Raw genomic sequence first — 18545 nt, forward strand, 5'->3', positions numbered from 1 at the left:
CACCCAGAGCAGCTGTGGGTCCCCCTGGATCCCTGGCAGTGCCCAAAGCCAGGCTTGGATCACCCTGGGACAGTGGAAGTGTCTCTGCCATGGCAGGGGTGGCACTGGATGATCCTTAAGGTCCCTTCCAGTGACCCCCTGAGCACAATTCCCAGCTCCCTGGATTGTGCCAGGCCCACACATCCCTCGGGATGGAATGTCCCCTCCCTGAGCACAGATGTCCCACTGCTGCAGGCAGACCTGGAGCGTGCAGAGCCCAGGCTGGGGACACTTTGTGTTCCCGTGGCAGAAGGGATGAATCAGCCATGGGAGCTGTGCTGTTCCCATCCCCACACAAACAGGGCTCAAGGACTGGGCTGCACAGATCCCTCCCAGCTCAGGCTATTCCACGGTGCTGGAAATGCTCCCAAGACTGCCAGGAGCTCTGTCCCAGCACAGAGCACCTCCCCAGCTTTCCCTGGGGTGAAGGGCCCTGGCAGCCCCTCAGCTGGGCTCAGCCTGCAGTGATCCCTGCTCTCAGGCTCCAGAACGATGGGGATGGGCAGTGGGAACACCAGCAGGGTCAGGCACCCCGAGCTGGGGCCAGCTCTGTCCTCTCCAGCCTCGCAGCAGCTGTGGGGCAGCAGCTGCACTTAGGAACAGCAGGGGAAGGACAAGAACTGGATCAGAACCCTTCCCTGCAGGTGCCAGAGCCCCCCCTCACCCTGACAGCCCACTTAGGAACAGCAGGGCAAGGACAAGAACTGGATCAGAACCCTTCCCTGCAGGTGCCAGAGCCCCCCCTCACCTTGACAGTCCCTGTGGCTGGCGAGTGTCCCACGTTGTCCAGAGACCCCACCTTGGCCTGGGCCTTCTCCTTGAAGTTCAGCTTCTGGTTCTCGATTTTGACATCTCCTCCCCCTGCAGGGAAAGGAGCAGGGCTGAGCTTGGGGAAGCTCCAGCAATCCCACCCAGGAGCTGCTGGGGACCCTCTGGAGGAGGGACAGGACAATTCCCCAGCCCCTGGCTCAGCCTCTCCCCAGGAAAGGTTTGGTTTCAGTCTGGAAGCCCAAAGTTGGTGATTTGCAGCCGTGCCAGCCAGCAGGGCCCTGGGGAATGCTGCACATCCAGACAGGCTGGAGGGATCCTCCTGGATGTGCTCCCAAGGTGTGAAGTGCCACCCCAGCCATTCCAAGGCTGACTCCTGTCCCTGTCCCTGTTCCTGCCTCTCCAGCTGAGCCATCCAGCAGTGCCAGGACACCTCCTGCTCCTCTGTCCCTGCCTTCCTGCCCTCCTCATCCCTCCCCAGCCCTGGGATCCCCTGCCTGCCTGCACAGCTCCTCCCTGGCACACTGTAGGAGCTCTGCAGGCTCAGGAGAACACGGGGGTCAGGAAAAGAGCTGCAGAGTTTTAGCAAGGTTTTTCCAGACTGGAACAGATTCCAGATACTGCAGATTCCAGATATTCATCACAGAATACAGAATCCTGGAATGGTTTGGAATGGATGGGAAGGGACCTCAAGGATCACCAGTTCCACCCCCTGTCTCAGGCTGCTCCAAACCCCAATGTCCAGCCTGGCCTGGGGCACTGCCAGGGATCCAGGGCTCCCCATCCTCACAGGGAACAATTCCATCCCAATATCCCCTCCAGCCCTGCCCTCTGCCACTGGGAAGCCATTCTCCTTGTCCTGGCACTCCAGGCCTTTGGAAGTTCTCTCTCCCCATCTTCCTTGGCTCCCTTCAGGTCCTGGAAGGCCACAATGAGGTCACCCCAAAAACTTCACGCTGAACCATCCCAACTCTCTCAGCCTTCCCTCACAGGTGAAATGTTCCATCCTCTGACAAATCAGGCAGTGCACAAACCCAGAGATGAGTCCTGGATCCTGAGGATGATTCCAGCCCCCTGCATGGACAGGGCCCCCTTTCCCTGGCTGCAGCCACCTCCCAGCAGCCTCTCCAAGCCAAGGGGAGCCTTGCTAAGGCGCAGCTTTGCCTCCCAGCGACACCACGAACCCCCAGCCCCCTCTGCAAGCCTGGCACGGTGGAAACCAAGAGCTTTGGTCCAAGAGGAGCAGCTCAAGGCTGTGGGAGCTGCTGGCAGGGTGGCAGTGCTCAGCAGCCCTGGACAAGGCAGTGATTGTCACTCCCAGCCGGGTCGCGGCCGTGGCACCGCGTTCCCAACGCCAGCGGAGCGAGGGCTCCTGCAGGAGGGGCTGCTCTGCCCTGCCAGCCTGCCAGCCTCAGGCCACTCCACAGGGGACAAAGAGCAGCCTGTGGTGCTTGTTCCCAGCCCTGGGCAGTGAACTCTGTCCCAGTGTTCCTGGCTGGAGTGTCCCCAGGCAGCAGGGCCAGCCAAGGCCGCTGAGCTGAGCTGAGCATCCCAGGGAGAGCCAGAGCTCCAGCCCAGCACCTTGGGGAGAACCCTGAGATTGCCAGAGCTGAGGCACAGAAAGCACTGTGCTCTCAGAGGGGAGCTGTAACTGCCACACACTCATCCCCAAAATCTCATCAAAATCAAACCTTTCCATCAAACCCCTTCCATCAAACCCTCTCCATCAAACCCTTCCATCAAACCCCTTCCACCACACCCTTTCCATCAAACTCTTTCCATCAAACCCCTTCCATCAAACCCTTCCACCAAACCCTCTCCATCAAACCCTCTCCATCAAACCCTTCCATCAAACCCTTCCATCAAACCCCTTCCATCAAACCCTTCCATCAAACCCTTCCATCAAACCCCTTCCATCAAACCCTCTCCATCAAACCCCTTCCATCAAACCCTCTCCATCAAACCCTTCCATCAAACCCTTTCCACCAAACCCTTTCCAAGTGAGGCAGGAGCTGCCATGGACTCAAGGCTAAAAGGACCCTTCTATGTGCTCTGAACTGGGGGAAATTCCTTTTGTCCTCCCATGTTCCATCCTGGGGTGTTCTGAGTGCCCCAAAGCCCTCTGTGAGCATGGGAGCTTCCTGCAATGACCATGGGAGCATCCACGTTTTCCTTCTCAAATGAGCAGGAAAAGCAGAAGTGAGTCACAGCTGCAGATCATCTTCACAGGCAAGAGCAGATCCCACATCTCCTAATCCCCCTCTCTGCTCATGAAACCACCAGGAATTGTGGAAGAAGCACTTTTAGGAATTTCCAGAAGCACTGGGGACACCCCCTGAAAGCAACAAACCCCTGAAACTATTCCAGTCCCCATCCAGGACTGTGTTCAAAACTTAAAATTGAGGAAATGGCAAAACTCCCACCTGGCTTATGCTTGATATTTGCTTTAGATCCACACTTGGAGGACACTTTGGAAAGGTCGACTTTCTTGTTCTGGATCTGCACCTGGGGAGACAAAAAGCAGCAGCTGAGCACAGAGACCCCTCTGCACACTCTGGAGGCCCAAGGGCACCTGGAGCAGCAGCTGTGCTTTGTGCCCTGCTCTGCCAGCTTCTTCCTGCTGCAATTCCCAGGAATCCTCCCTGGGCATTCCTGGGGTCACTCAGAGCTGGGGGGAAAGTGAGGGACAGAGCTGAGAGCAGGGACAGGACAGAGGGACAGCCCTGAGCTCAGGGCACAGAACCCAGGTAACAGGGACAGGGACAGGCAACCCCACCAGGGCTGGGCCACAGCTCCAGCCTCTGCTCCCCAGCATCAGGAGAAGCTCCAGGGAGAGCTCAGAGCCCCTGGCAGGACCTGGAGGGATCCAGGAGAGCTGGAGAGGGACTGGGGACAGGGATGGAGGGACAGGACACAGAGGGCAGGGATGGATGGATGGATGATGGATGGATGGATGGATGGATGGATGGATATTGGGAAGGGATTCCTGGCTGGGATGGAATTCCCAGAGCAGCTGTGGCTGCCCCTGGATCCCTGGCAGTGTCCCATGGCAGGGGTGGCTCTGGGTGATCCCTGAGGTCCCTTCCCTCAATCCAGTCTGGGATTCTCCAGGCTCATGGTGCCCAGGGGGAATGCAGGAATCCATCCCTCTCAAAGGCCAGCTGGAACCTGCAGGCTCACAAGTTCTGCTCCAGGTCAGTTCAGAGGAAATCCAAGGATTTCTTTTCCAATATGACAAGGATTCCTTGACCCACCAGCTGCTCTGGGAGTTTACTCAGAGTTCTCAGGATAATTTGCCCAAACTCCCCCTAGGGATGCAGGGACCCTCCTGTGCACAGCTCAGCTCCTGCCACATCCCCAGCTCAGTGACACCCTCAAAAACTCCATCCCACACAAATTCCAGTTTCTCAGGGGCTGTGAGTAAAGTTACTACAGCTTTAATCACCAGTCCAGTGCTCAGAACTGAGATTAGATTTATTTCACAGAATGAAATCCTGCTGTTGGTTACCAGCTGTGATCCTGACCTGAGATCCAAACTGCAGGGAAGGTTTGCAGGACTTCAGCAGGAGCTGGGGCTGCACCTTGGGACTGCACTGAGAGCCAAACACAGACTCTGGTGCCACAAATAAACTTGGGAAGTTTTACAGAGGCTCAGGGGGGAGTGTGAGCCTCAGCTCTTGTTAACTTTTCTGTCTCTGCCCAGCAGGCCAAGCCACAGGACAGGGAAACACAGGGACACTGCAAATTCAGCCACAGCACAGGGAAACACAGGGACACTGCAAATTACAGGACAGGGAAACACAGGGACACTGCAGATTCCCTTCAGGCCTTCACCAACACTTTGTAAAATCCACCTCTGAACTGCTTTCTCTGAACAGGAATCTTGGTCAGAGGTTGGACTCAATGGTCTTGGAGATCTTTTCCAACCTCAGTGGTTCTGAGAGTGGGAAATACTGAACAAAACCATCAAAACCTTTTCAGGAAACTGAACTGTGTTTGTGTCTCTCTGGTGAGTGCAATGTGAGCAGGAACAGCAGCTTCTGCTTTGGGCACAGCCTCTGGGGAATGCTGGCATGGAGGAGATTTTCTGCTTGCAGAGAGGCAAAATGGGCACCTGAGCAGAGCCCCAGGCTGGAGCCCTTGGCTGGGGGCAGGACAATGTCCCTGCAGCCTGGGAGTGTCCCTGGAGCAGCCTGGCTGTCCCTGCCCATGGCACTCCAGGAGCTTTAGGGTCCTTTCCAACCCAAACCATTCCATGTCCATCACTCCTGCCAGAGCAACCCTAAAGCTCAGTCAGGAATTGTTCCTAAACCACAACTCTCACCCACAGGGCTCCTGAAAGCTCTGACTGAAGGCACAGAGCAGCACAGACCTTCCAGACAGACCCACCTGGCAATTAAACACTGGGAATTCTACCAGAGTGATCACTTGAGCAAGAAAACATCTTGGAAAAGGTCACTAAAATCACAGTGACACCAAAAGCACAGAGTGACTAAAATCACTCCCAAAGGGAGTGGGAAGATACAAAGATGAATAAAAGAAAATGATTTTTGGGAAGCCAGACTGAGCACTCACATCCACACTGCCTGCAGGGCTGGGAATGCTTGCCTGGAGCTGCCCTGGGAGCATTCAGAACCTGGAAATGAACTTTTGGTTCAAGCAGCTGAACAAGGAGCAAAACTGCAGTGGGGAAAGGAGAGTGTGGGAGAGGAGAAGAGAAGGAAGCAGGGACCCAGCTGTGCCCAGGGCTGGCACTGAAGGGGAAGGACAGGATGATTCATGAGCCAAGGAACTTCACTGACACATTCCATCAGGCAAGGAAAGGTCCCCCACATTTCTGGCAGCCTGAAAGAACAGGAAATGCACCTGGGAGGCTCCTGAAAGGCTGAACAAGGTAAAGGTGGTGAAACTGAAGTGGTTTATAAACCACAGCTCCTGGGAGTGTGCCAGCAGTGTGGCCAAAGGCACTTCTGCCACCAGCAGGGGACAGGACAGGGGGGACAGGCAGCAGAACAGACCCAGAACCAGACCCAGAACAGGGCTCAGGCACAGCCTGAGGGCTCCCCACAGACACCAGGGATCAACAGCAGCATTTCCACATGTCCTGTGTGAGCATTTCCAGGGAAATCTCCCACAAACGTGGTGTGAACCATGGCAACAGCAAGGGAGAAGCACAGAGGGCAAAGCCAGACAGGAGGGGTGTGGGAGCAGCCTGGCTGCAGAGGCACAGCTGTGCCCTCAGCATCTCCCCCTGGCCAAACCAACCTGCAGGAACCAGGGTAAGAACCCACATTTGGCTGCCTCCTGTGAGGATCTGTGGATAAATCAGTCATGTGGAGGTTGAGAAGCTGGACATGCATTTCCCAGGAGAGGTGGCCCCAGCTGGCCCCACAGGCAGGGCCTGAGCAGGGCTGGTGCCGCTGGGGCACTCTGAGCAGACAGCCTGGGCCCTCCCCAGCTGTGATTCACTCCTCAGGATATGGAAACACCTCTGGAAAAACCTTGGGCTCAAAGGCTGCCCTCCTGAGCCTGTCCTGAGCCAAGAGCCCAGGTTTGCAGGGCAGCACAGATGTGTCCCAGAAAGGAGCCCCAGACCCTGCTCAGGCTCTGCCAGGCTGTGGGGTCTGCACAGCAAAGCCCAGCCCAGGGCAGACAGCACCAGATTAACTTTCTATTTTAATAAGCTCAGCCCTGCTGCCAGAGATACCAGCAGCCTTTAAATTTAGAAATTAATCACAGCTCAAAGGTTAAGTCCCAGAGTCTCTGCCTGCTCCAGAGTCCCTTTTATGAAACAAGGAGTGAGTGAGAGAGGCTCCAGCTGGCTCAGAGGCACTCCAGGCCACAATGCACGTGGGAAATGCAGGTCCCAGGGAGCTCAGGGGTGCAGAGGGAACTCCCATGAGCTCAGTCCCACTCCCCAGCCCAGGGTTGGTCATGAGAGCAGGAACAGCCCAGGTGCAGCTGTGCTCTGAACCAAAACACACTCAGCCTGGCAGCCTGGGAGAAAATGCAAAAATCCTCCAGGCTGAGGTGTGTCCAGGAGCCCTGGGGCTCTGCCACAGCCTCTGGCACACCCAGCCCAGCAGAGAGCAGAGTCAGCACACAGACAGCTTGCCCAGAGCCATACTTACATTCCCACCTCCAGGGACATGCTTAATATTGTCCTTGGAACCACACTTGGACTGAACATGGCTGTAGTTCGCTTTTTTGGAGACTATCTGGACCTGGAACGTCACAGAATGGAAACAACACAAGGGAAGAGCACTGGTTAGAGCTGTCACTGGGCAGGAGCTGAGGGGGACAGGGACCCTGTGGGACTCAGCCAGTGCTGGGGAAGCCACCAAGGAGGAGAGTGAGAGAAAGTGAAGGACAGGAGCTGCACAGACAGAGTTAGTGCCAGGCTGGACACTGGGGACAGAGATCCTGGGGACAGAGATCCTGGGGACAGAGATCCTGGGGACAGAGCCCCTGGGGACAGAGATCCTGGGGACAGAGATCCTGGGGACACAGAGCAGAGATCCTGGGGACAGAGCCCCTGGGGACAGAGCAGAGCCCCTGGGGACAGAGATCCTGGGGACAGAGATCCTGTCCCTGCACAGCCCTGGGGGGATGTGGGACTGCCCAGGGCCCTGGAAACCTCCCTGGAGCTGGGACAGCCCAGAGGGATGGGATGGGATGGGATGGGATTTGGGATGGGGTGGGATGGGATGGGATTTGGGATGGGATTTGGGATGGGATTTGGGATGGGATGGGGATGGGGATGGGGATGGGGATGGGGATGGGATGGGATTTGGGATGGGATGGGGTGGGATGGGATGGGATTTGGGATGGGATTTGGGATGGGATGATGGGATGGGGTGGGATGGGATGGGATTTGGGATGGGATGGGATGGGATGGGATGGGATTAGATTTGGGATGGGACTCTCCATGCCCCAGAAAGGCTCCTGGGAGGTTTGCAGTGGCAGCTGCCCCAGGCAGGCACAGGCAGCCCTCAGAGCCAGCATTCCCTGTCAGCTGCTCCATGCCCACAGCCCTGGATCATCTCCCTGCAGACCCTGGGCACTAAAGCTGGGGCTGAGAATCATTTTCCTGTTGAAGGTGGTGACACCTTCAGTTGAGTGATCTCAGCTGAGTGTCAGGTTAATGAAATTGTTTCTCCCTCACACTGACTCAGATCTAGGGGTGTGAGGATGTGCTGGTGGCACTGCTGGGCATGGCTGGGCTCCATCACCTCCCAGGGCCTCTCCAGCCTCAGTGACTCTGTGATTTGTGAACACAAGAGGAGAGGTTTAGGTGAGCTCTACTCACAGAAACTGGGTTAGACACCAGTGTTACAAAGGTTAGTCACAACACAGCTTTAGTCTGCAGTTACTGACCACAGCACAGGCAGGCCCAGCTGGATCCTGATTTCTACAGGAGGTGACAAACCTGGAGCACAGCAGGGCTCCCAGCTGGATCCTGATTTCTACAGGAGGTGACAAACCTGGAGCACAGCAGGGCTCCCAGCTGGATCCTGATTTCTACAGGGGGTGACAAACCTGGAGCACAGCAGGGCTCACCCAGCACTCACCTGGGCAGCTCCCAGAGCTCCTGCAGCCCCCAAAGGGGAGCAGGGAACAGCAGCTCTGAACAGCTGTGCCATGGAGGGTGGGGAGGCTCTCTCTGAGTCCCTAGAGCTACAAATCCTCTTCACTCCTCACCATTCCTGCCTAACTCCTAACTCCCAATTAATACTGGGATTAAACTGACACTCCCACCTCACACCATCCACCTTCACTTTGGAGTAACCCACCCACTGGTGATGGCCTAAGGCTTGGAGTGACAGAGTTTTGGGTTGGGAACATTGCAGGAAAGATGGGAACTCCTCCCTATTCTGCAATGCTCAAGCAGCAGCTGTGAACTCAGCCCCTGGGCCTCGTTACAAAGCACTTCTGTGTGTGAGGAACTGGGTTTGAGGGAAACCCTCTGACTCCAAGTTCAGCCTGTACTAACCTGGGAGTGAAAGAGGAGGACTCTGCTCTGGAAGCCTCTCCAGCAGAGTGCAGAGGGTCCCTCCCTGCAGGAGCTTCCCTGGAAGAGCTCGGGGTGCACAGGAGAGAACAGGGAGTGTCTGTGCAGGGAGCACTGACAGGACAGAGCAGGACAGCACTGACAGACAGCAGGGACAGGGACTCCAAATGGAAACTCCTTCATCTCCCCCAGAGAAAAGTGTGAAAGGAACTCACTTTCCCATTGGGCTGTTTGGGGACCCCCTCTTTGGCTGCCACTTTGGGAGCCCCCTTAGAGGCCGCGCTGGGCTCGGGGCTGGGCGCGGCGCCGGCTGCCTCTGGCCTTTTCTCTACCTTCCCCTAGGGAGACAAAGGGATGATTGCAACCAGCACAAGCACAACTGTGGGCAGGACATGGGAGTGTGGCTGAACCTGGGGCAGCAGGTTCAGAATCCCTGCAGGCTCTGATTCCAGCCCAGGAAGTCCCTGCCCAGGTGACACAGGAGCACCCAGCCCTGGGTGCAGTGGGCACAGAGCAAGGGGTCAGCTCTCAAAAACTCCTGGTGCCCTTCCTTGGGATCCAACTGACCTCAGGACACTGATCCTGCCAAAAAATAGCCAACCAAACCCCTGGGGAACCCAGGAGCAGCTCCTTCAGGTGCAGATGTGGGAGGCAAAGACAGCCAGGGCTGCTCTGGGAGCTCTGCTGGACACAGCTCACACTGCTGGACACAGCTCACACCCTGCTCTGCTGGACACAGCTCACCCTGCTCTGCTGGACACAGCTCACACTGCTGGACACAGCTCACACTGCTGGACACAGCTCACACTGCTCTGCTGGACACAGCTCACACTGCTCTGCTGGACACAGCTCACACTGCTGGACACAGCTCACACAGCTCTGCTGGACACAGCTCACACTGCTCTGCTGGACACAGCTCACACCCTGCTCTGCTGGACACAGCTCACACTCTGCTCTGCTGGACACAGCTCACACAGCTCTGCTGGACACAGCTCACACTGCTGGACACAGCTCACACTGCTCTGCTGGACACAGCTCACACCCTGCTCTGCTGGACACAGCTCACACAGCTCTGCTGGACACAGCTCACACTGCTGGACACAGCTCACACTGCTCTGCTGGACACAGCTCACACTGCTCTGCTGGACACAGCTCACACTGCTGGACACAGCTCACACCCTGCTCTGCTGGACACAGCTCACACAGCTCTGCTGGACACAGCTCACACTGCTGGACACAGCTCACACTGCCCTGCTGGACACAGCTCACACTGCTCTGCTGGACACAGCTCACACCCTGCTCTGCTGGACACAGCTCACACTGCTCTGCTGGACACAGCTCACACCCTGCTCTGCTGGACACAGCTCACACTGCTGGACACAGCCCCTGCTCTGCTGGACACAGCTCACACTGCTGGACACAGCTCACACTCTGCTCTGCTGGACACAGCTCACACTGCTGGACACAGCTCACACTGCTGGACACAGCTCACACTGCTCTGCTGGACACAGCTCACACTGCTGGACACAGCTCACACTGCCCTGCTGGACACAGCTCACACTGCTGGACACAGCTCACACTGCTGGACACAGCTCACACTGCCCTGCTGGACACAGCTCACACTGCTGGACACAGCCCCTGCTCTGCTGGACACAGCTCACACTGCTGGACACAGCTCACACTGCTGGACACAGCTCACACTGCTGGACACAGCTCACACTGCTGGACACAGCTCACACTGCTGGACACAGCTCACACTGCCCTGCTGGACACAGCTCACCCTGCTCTGCTGGACACAGCTCACCCTGCTCTGCTGGACACAGCTCACCCTGCTCTGCTGGACACAGCTCACACTGCTGGACACAGCTCACACCCTGCTCTGCTGGACACAGCTCACACTCTGCTCTCATCTCTGCTCTCATCCCTGCTCCCAGCTCACATCCCCACCCAGCCACACTGCAAACATCAATAGCTCAGGCAGCTTTTATCTACCTGTGCACCCAGACAGTCCAGCTGAGCAGAAAAATTGAAGGAAAATTTGCAGGTTTCATAAAACTGCCTGAGAATATTCATTGCAGGGAAGTGCAGCAGAACCTGCATTTTTGGGGGGCTCAGTATAAATCCTGTATTTCACTACAGAGCAGTGAACAAAAAAACCCCAACAACCTTCTGAGACTCTACAGACAGCTCAGTGTCAATGAGACTACAGAAAGGACAATCTGCTTAGCCAGGCAATTGTTAGGATTTAATAACTGCATGAAAGTATTTCAGCAACTAAGGGCAGTGCAGTTAAAGGCAAACTTGGGCTGGCATGAGGGCTGTGCTGTGCTGCTGGCTCTGAGGATAAATCCATGCTGTATTGATGCTGTCTGGGACACACAGCACCCAGCCAGGAGTGCCCTTGACTTCTGCTGTGCCTGAGAGCAGCTCAGGGCTCCCAGCATGGAGCCTGCTCCCCTGGCAGCAGATTAAAGTTGTGTCCTGGGTTATTCAGCACCACAGAGTGCAGCAAAGAGAAGGGGAAGGATCTGTGTGCCACTGGGGGGGAGGCACAGCCCCGAGGCTGCTGCTCACACACGTGGCCAGGCCAAGGCTGGGCTTACACAACAGCCCAGGGAGGTTCTGGGGCTCTGCTGTCCCAGGCTCAGCAGGTGTGTCCTGACACCTCCATCCTTCCATGGGAGATGCTGATGGTGGAAATGCCATCTCAGAGCACTGAGAGCACTCAGAGCCCCAGGTCTGATCTCTGCTCATGGCTTTTCAGCACTACCCTCTCCTCGTGGCCACCACAGGTGGTCCCAGAAATCTCATTTGACAAGCTGGGCATGGGACAGCACAGGAAAGGTGCTGTGGAACTTGCTCCTGAACCCACATTTCCCCCATCCTGGTCACTGTTCCACCTCCTGTACCATTCAGAAGGTCCAGAAGGAACAGAGCAGACTCAGCTCCTCAACTCCAAGGCCGAGGGCTGGAATAGAGACAAGATTCTGTCTGGGACAGGAGAGCAGCAGCAGAGCTCTGCACTCCTGCAGGAGCTGCAGGGAGCAGGGGCTGGCTCTGGGGGTGCCCAAGCAGGAACTCAGTGAGGAGCCTGGAGAGCAGTGAGGACACAGCACCCAGCACCCAGGACATACAGCACCCACCACCCAGGACATAGAGCACCCAGCACCCAGGGCACAGCACCCAGGACAAAGAGCACCCAGCACCCAGGGCACAGCACCCAGGACAAAGAGCACCCAGCACCCAGGGCACAGCACCTAGGACAGAGAACCCAGGTTGGCAGTGAGGACACAGTCCCAGCCTAGCAGAGCAGTGAGGGTTCAGCTGCATCCCCAGGCTGGCAGTGAGGACACAGCCCCAGGACCACCCCTGGCCCAGGGAGCAGTGAGGACACAGCCCCAACTCCATCTCCATCCCACCCCCGGTCCAGGGAGCAGCAGTGAGGGCACAGCCCCAGGCTGGCAATGAGGACACAGCCCCAGGACCACCCCCAGCCCAGGGAGCAGCAGTGAGGGCTCAGTCCCATGCCCAGCTCCATCTCCATCCCCATCCCCAGCCCAGGGAGCAGCAGTGAGGGCTCAGTCCCATCCCCATCCCCATCCCCATCCCCAGGAGCAGTGAGGACACAGCCCCATCCCCAGGCTGGCAGTGAGGACACATCCCCATGCCCACCCCCAGCCCAGGGGCACAGCCAGGGCACAGGGCTCACCTTGCCTCCCCCGGGCTGGTGTTTGATGTTGTCGGTGGAGCCGATTTTGGAGCGCACGTTGCGCAGGTCGGGCGCGGCGCTGCCGGGGCGCGGCGGTTTGCCGGTGCTGGGTTTGGTGCCCGCTGCCTTGGCCGTGCTTTTCTTGGCGTCTGCCGACACCGTGGAGGCCGTGGGGGCCTTGGGGGCCGTGGTTTTGGGTTTGGGCCGGCTGGAGGCTGCCCCGGGCACGCTGGGAGCGCTGGAGGCCGTGGTGGAGGGAGTGGTGGCACTGCTCTTGGTGGAACTGCCGGGAGCGCTCTTGGGGCGGCCGGGCTCTGCTGGGGGACAGGGACACGAGGGGTCAGGGCTGTCACACCGACTGCACCACTCACACAAAGCCCTTCAAGAGCAGCTCACCCAGCCCTGCCATGCAGGGACACCTCCCACCAGCCCAGGGAGCTCCAAGCCTGTCCTGGGGCACCCCCGTTCCCAGAGATGCACAGGGACCCCCTTAACGACCCAGCCCCACAAAGGGGATCTCATTGAGACTGAGCAAACAGCCTCAGCTGTGCCAGGGAAGGTTTAGCTGGGTATTGGGAAGGTTCCTTCCCCAAAAAGGCTGAGCAGACCCGGTCCAGTTGCCCAGGCAGTGTGCAGTGCCCATCCCTGGAGGGACCCAACATCCCTGTGGATGTGGCACAGGCTCAGGGTGGCCCTGGCAGTGCTGGGGGATGGTCCTGCAGGGCTCTCCAGGGAGGATTTCTCAGTCCATGCAAGGTGAGCAGGTACCTGAGGGAGACTTTGCCGAGGTTTTCTTGGCATCCGCCGGCTTCGCGTCCGTCTTGATGGCTGCCAACACAAACAGCGGGGTCAGAATGTCAGGGAGTAGCCCTGCACTGAACCCCTGCATCCCTGAATCCCTGCACTGAACCCCTGAACCCCTGAATCTCTGCACTGAACCCCTGAGCCAAACCCCTGCAGCTCTGAGCCCCTGAACCCCTGCACTGAACCCCTGCACTGAACCCCTGCATCCCTGAATCCCTGCACTGAACCCCTGAACCCCTGCACTGAACCCCTGAGCCCCTGCACTGAACCCCTGAACCCCTGAATCCCTGCACTGAACCCCTGAACCAAACCCCTGCAGCTCTGAACCTCTGAACCCCTGAATCCCTGCAGCTCTGAACTCCTGCAGCTCTGAATCCCTGAACCTCTGCACTGAACCCCTGCAGCTCTGAACCCCCAAATCCCTGCACTGAACCCCTGAATCCCTGCACTGAACCCCTGAATCCCTGCATTGAATCCCTGCAGCTCTGAACCCCTGCAGCACTGAGAACCCCTGAATCCCTGATGGCTGCCAATACAAACAGCGGGGTCAGAACATCAGGGAGCAGCCCTGCACTGAACCCCTGCATCCCTGAATCCCTGCACTGAACCCCTGAACCCCTGCACTGAACCCCTGAACCCCTGCACTGAACCCCTGCACTGAGCTCCTGAATCCCTGCACTGAACCCCTGAACCCCTGAATCCCTGCACTGAACCCCTGAACCCCTGCACAGAACCCCTGCAGCTCTGAACCCCTGCAGCTCTGAAACCCTGAATCCCTGCAGCTCTGAATCCCTGCAGCCCTGAACCCCTGAATCCCTGCAGCTCTGAACCCCTGGAGCATGGAGTCCCTGCAGCCCTGAATCTCTGCAGCCAGCCCAGATTTACTGCACACCTGCCTGGGGAGCTCCTGCTGCCACCAAACCCCTTGGGTTTTACAGCCAAAGCAGCAATTCCTGTCCAAGGATGCTCCTTTGGTGACAGCACACACCTGGGCTTGGGCTGCCTTTTTTGTCCCCTCCCATTAACTTCCTGAATCTGACAGCACTCCCTGGGACTATTCTAATCCTGCCCCACCTTCATTTCTTAAAAAAAAACCAACACCAACCACGCAAAAAAAAAACCCACCCCAAAACATTTCCTTTCTTTCAAAAGTAACAAAAGCAGCCCCACATTTGTCCTTGCCCAACCTTGCTCTCATTGCCAGACCAGCCCTACCCTGTGCCAATTTTCTTGCACAGGAGTTATTGCACATACTTTGGCCCCTATTTCAATTGTACAAACCCAAAAATCAATCCCTAAACTGAGCTGCCTTTGGGCAAAGCCCAACGATCACGACCTGATTACACAGAGGACACCAAGGCAGGGATGCAGCCACACTTCTCCAGGCAGGAGAAAGGCAAACATCACATTGACCAAGGCAAAAACCAAAGACTGAAAAACACAAATGGAACTTTATTATAAGGAACTCCTTGATCATGAAATTGTAGGGTTTTTACTATCAGTGATGAGCAGGTTTGGGTAAAATCTGCTTCATTTCAACAGCCAAAGGAAGGCAACATTGAAAAGAAATAATAAATGGGAAGACCCAAGTTAGAAATTATGAAACCCTTCATTTTTTAGTATCTAATTTCCATTAGGTCTCAGATTTTCAGCTACACTCCAGCAGCTGTCAGGGTCCTTTATGGAATATCAATACCAAAAAGACCAAGGGGAAGAGGCAGATAACTACAGGCCAAGTTAGTCTGGATCATTCCACCCTGACTTTGCTAAAAGCATTCAATTAAACACCCCAGATAAGATTCCAGCTAATGAGGTGAAACCCATTTGGATAATTTAATAAGGCCTAAAGGATGGATACATAATTAACAGCAAACACTTCAAACAAGGGGCTGGCAAACCAACCTCATTTCATTCCTCGAGACCACAACTTTAATTGGGGAAACTGCAGGGACAGAACAGGCTCAGGTTTATGTAAAAGGCAAAGAATAAAATGTTACACTAATGTACAGAGAGATGTTATGTCAGTGGGGAGCCAAATGCTGAACACTTGTGTCTGGATGGATGGGAGGTGCTGAAAGCTCAGCCAAAGCCCCTGGGACAATGGCCTGTGGGGACAGACTTTGATCTGTGTCTGATCTGAAGGGCTGAGCGTGGTCCTGTGCAAACATCAAAGTCATTTCCACAGGGAGGGGGACTAATGAAAAAATAAAATTAAAAATCAAAATATCAATCCCCACACACAACCCACGGCTCTCCTTTAGCAGAGAAAATAACTGACCTGAAAATACCTGAAAAAGTGAAACTACAGAATGTCAAAGCTGGCCTTTACACAATCTCCTGTGGGACAGTGACTGGAGTGCCTGGCAGGAGAAAAGCACCAGCAGCTGTCCTGAAAGAGCCACAAACACCTTCCTCACCCCAAACTTCTCTGTGCCTCAGCACTGTGCCATGAGAAGGCAAATTAATGGAATTACTGAGGCTGGAAAAGCCAAGCCCATGCTGTCCCCAGCACTGCCCATGTCCCCAGAGCCACAGCCCCAGCTCTGAAATCTCTCTGGGGATGGGGACTCCAGCCCTGCCCTGCACAGCCCCTCCTGTGCCTGACCACCCTTCCAGGAGGGATTTCCAATGCCTGGCCACCTTTCCAGGAGGGATTTCCAATAACTGACCACCCTTCCAGGAGGGATTTCCAGCATCTGGCCACCCTTCCAGGAGGGATTTCCAATAACTGATCACCCTTCCAGCAGGGATTTCCAGTGCCTGGCCACCCTTCCAGGAGGGATTTCCAATGCCTGGCCCCCCTTCCAGGAGGAATATCGCCAATATCCAACCTCAGCCTCCCTCTCCTCCTGTCCCTGTCCCCTGGCTGTCCCCTCCTCTGAAGGAGCTGCTCAGAGCTGTGACCCCAAGAGCTCCAGGAGTCCCCAGCCACCCACACCTCACCCAAACCAAACCAAACCAAAGCAACCCAAACCAAACTCAAACCAACTCAAACCAACCCAACCCAACTCAAACCAATCCAACCCAGCTCAACCTAAACCAAACCAACCCAAACCAAACTCAAACCAATCCAAACTCAACCCAACCTAAACCAAACCAAATCAAACTCAATCCAACCCAACCTCAACCAACCCAAACCAAACCAAACAAACCCAACCCAAACCAAATCAAACTGAACCCAAACTCAAACCAACCCAAACCAACCCAACTCAATCCAATCCAATGCAACCCAATCTAAACCAAACCAACTCAAACCAAACTCAAACCAACCCAAACCAACCCAAACCAACTCAGCTCAATCCAATCCAATCCAACCCAACCTAAACCAACCCAACCCAACCCAAACCAAATCAAACTCAACCCAACCCAAATCAAACTCAATCCAACCCAACCCAACCAAACCCAACCCAACCCAACCAACCCAACCCAGCCCTGAGCACTGTGCTCGTGGTGGCTCCCCTGAAGCCCCAGGGCAGCTCCCAGCCTCTTTCCTGCCCTCCTCCCAGCTGACCCAGAACAGGAGCCCCTGCTCTCCCCTTTGCTGCCTTTTCTCTGCATTCCCAGCTCCCAGCCTGCCTCCAGCTGACCTCATCCTCCCTCAGGCGCAGGGCTGAGCCCTGGCAGGGTCCCAGCAGGTTCCTGGTGCCCCAGCCTCTCCCTGTGCCTCTTGGAACAGCCTCCCTGCAGCTCTGCATCGCTGCCTCCGTCTCTTTTCACATGGCAGCAGCAAACACCCCTTTGTTTGTGGCTCACTTTGGGCAGGAGCAATGAACCCAACTCATTAGAACAGATCCTGCATTCCTGGGCTCCAGTTTGCCTCCAGGACCACACAAAATGAGTTTCACCAGGATGGCCACGGGATCAGATGGGATTCATGGCTCTTGGAATGTGCAACACCTTCTCCACACTTTAATTTATTTATTTTTTAATTTGTTTAATTTTCCCCCCAGAGCATAAAGTCTGGGATGTCCATCAGGCCAAATCCATCCCAGCACAGCCAAAACACGACAATTCTTTTGGGAAAGCTGGGATATGAATCCTTGCCTTGGGATTCAAACCAATCTGTGTCATTTTACACATTTACTGATAAATTTTGCCACTGATGTCCAGTAATTTGAAAATACTTGAGAATACTTAGCTGTAATTTTAGCTGATGTTAAATCTCTCAAGCTCCATTAAAAGGAGTGAGAACAGCACCAGTTTATCTGAAACGCTGCTCAGGATTCCTGCTGAGCTCATGGCAAGTTCCCTCTTTAGCAGAGTATGAGTGGGACAGTTTTTGGATTGTTTGGGAGTTTCAGCTCCCAATTTTCTTGCTCTACAAAAAAACCTTCACTTCTGCTCAACCCCTTTTGGATTTCACACACCAGTTCAGGGCTTTCAGGTCCTCTTTGAAGATTTGCTTTCTTATTTAGTGTTTATTCTATTCCTATGGCAAAATACAGAGTGACAGAATGGCCACTCTTAAATCATGCGTGTCCAGTAATTGAATTAACCCTGGATCACACAGAGCTGAAGGGAATTTGGAAGAGGAAGCCCTGAGGGGAAAAAAACCATTTGAGCTTCTGTCAGAATGCAGACAATGATGGGGTGGTTTTTGAACATTCCAGAGGTGGGGACCCCACCAGTTTTTCCATGAAGGAAATTCCCAATATCCCTGAGGCTGCTCCCTGCTCCAGGGGCAGAGCCCAACCCCTGGCTGTCCCCTGGTGCAGCTGGTGCTGCTGGTGCTCAGGGCCAGGGCTGGGCACTCACAGCTTGGCCTCTTGGGAGGGGTGGCCACGGTGGTTTTGGCAGCGGGCGCCGGGGTGAGCGGTGACGGCGCCGTGGTGCGCGGAGCGGCCGAGGAGCTGCGCGGAGTCCTGGGGGTGCTGGGGGGGGCAGCCTTGGACAGGGAGCTCCTCTTCTCCGGGGGCTTCACATCTGGGACCTGCAACAGAGCAGGGAGTCAGAGTAGGGATGGGACAGCAAGGCCTGGGGGAGCCAGGAGGGGCTGACAGGGACACACAGTGCTGGGGTTCTCCACAGCTCCCTGCTGAAAGGTCTCAGTGCAATTAAAATGGAATCAGGAGGTGCAGAAGCGAGTGATGGAGGGCAGGGCAGCACATGGAGCACACAGCCAGCTCCCAGCCAGGGCCTGGAGGCCTCCAGATGGGGAGGAGGTTTTGATTTCTGGATAAAATGGAACCACCAGATCCCCATCTCCAGGAGCAG

At 55.8% G+C, this 18545-nt stretch overlaps 1 protein-coding gene across 11 annotated transcripts in view; it reads right to left on the reverse strand.

Moving 5' to 3' along the window:
• MAP4 (microtubule associated protein 4) overlaps positions 1-18545 on the reverse strand; it is a 135946-nt gene that overhangs the window by 2524 nt on the left and 114877 nt on the right. For 8 of the 11 annotated variants that reach the window (XM_033055235.2, XM_033055226.1, XM_033055252.1 and 5 more), the window contains 7 exons: positions 18087-18261; positions 13296-13355; positions 12528-12844; positions 9034-9156; positions 6939-7031; positions 3231-3312; positions 788-900 (listed from right to left, as the gene is read on the reverse strand). In XM_033055235.2, coding sequence (XP_032911126.1) covers positions 788-900; positions 3231-3312; positions 6939-7031; positions 9034-9156; positions 12528-12844; positions 13296-13355; positions 18087-18261 — 963 coding nt within the window. The remainder of the gene's footprint in view (positions 1-787; positions 901-3230; positions 3313-6938; positions 7032-9033; positions 9157-12527; positions 12845-13295; positions 13356-18086; positions 18262-18545) is intronic. The other 3 variants (XM_033055245.1, XM_033055262.1, XM_033055298.1) reach the window with 3 other exon arrangements.

Source organism: Catharus ustulatus, chromosome 1 (assembly GCF_009819885.2).
Source record: "Catharus ustulatus isolate bCatUst1 chromosome 1, bCatUst1.pri.v2, whole genome shotgun sequence".
Classification (NCBI taxonomy): domain Eukaryota; kingdom Metazoa; phylum Chordata; class Aves; order Passeriformes; family Turdidae; genus Catharus; species Catharus ustulatus.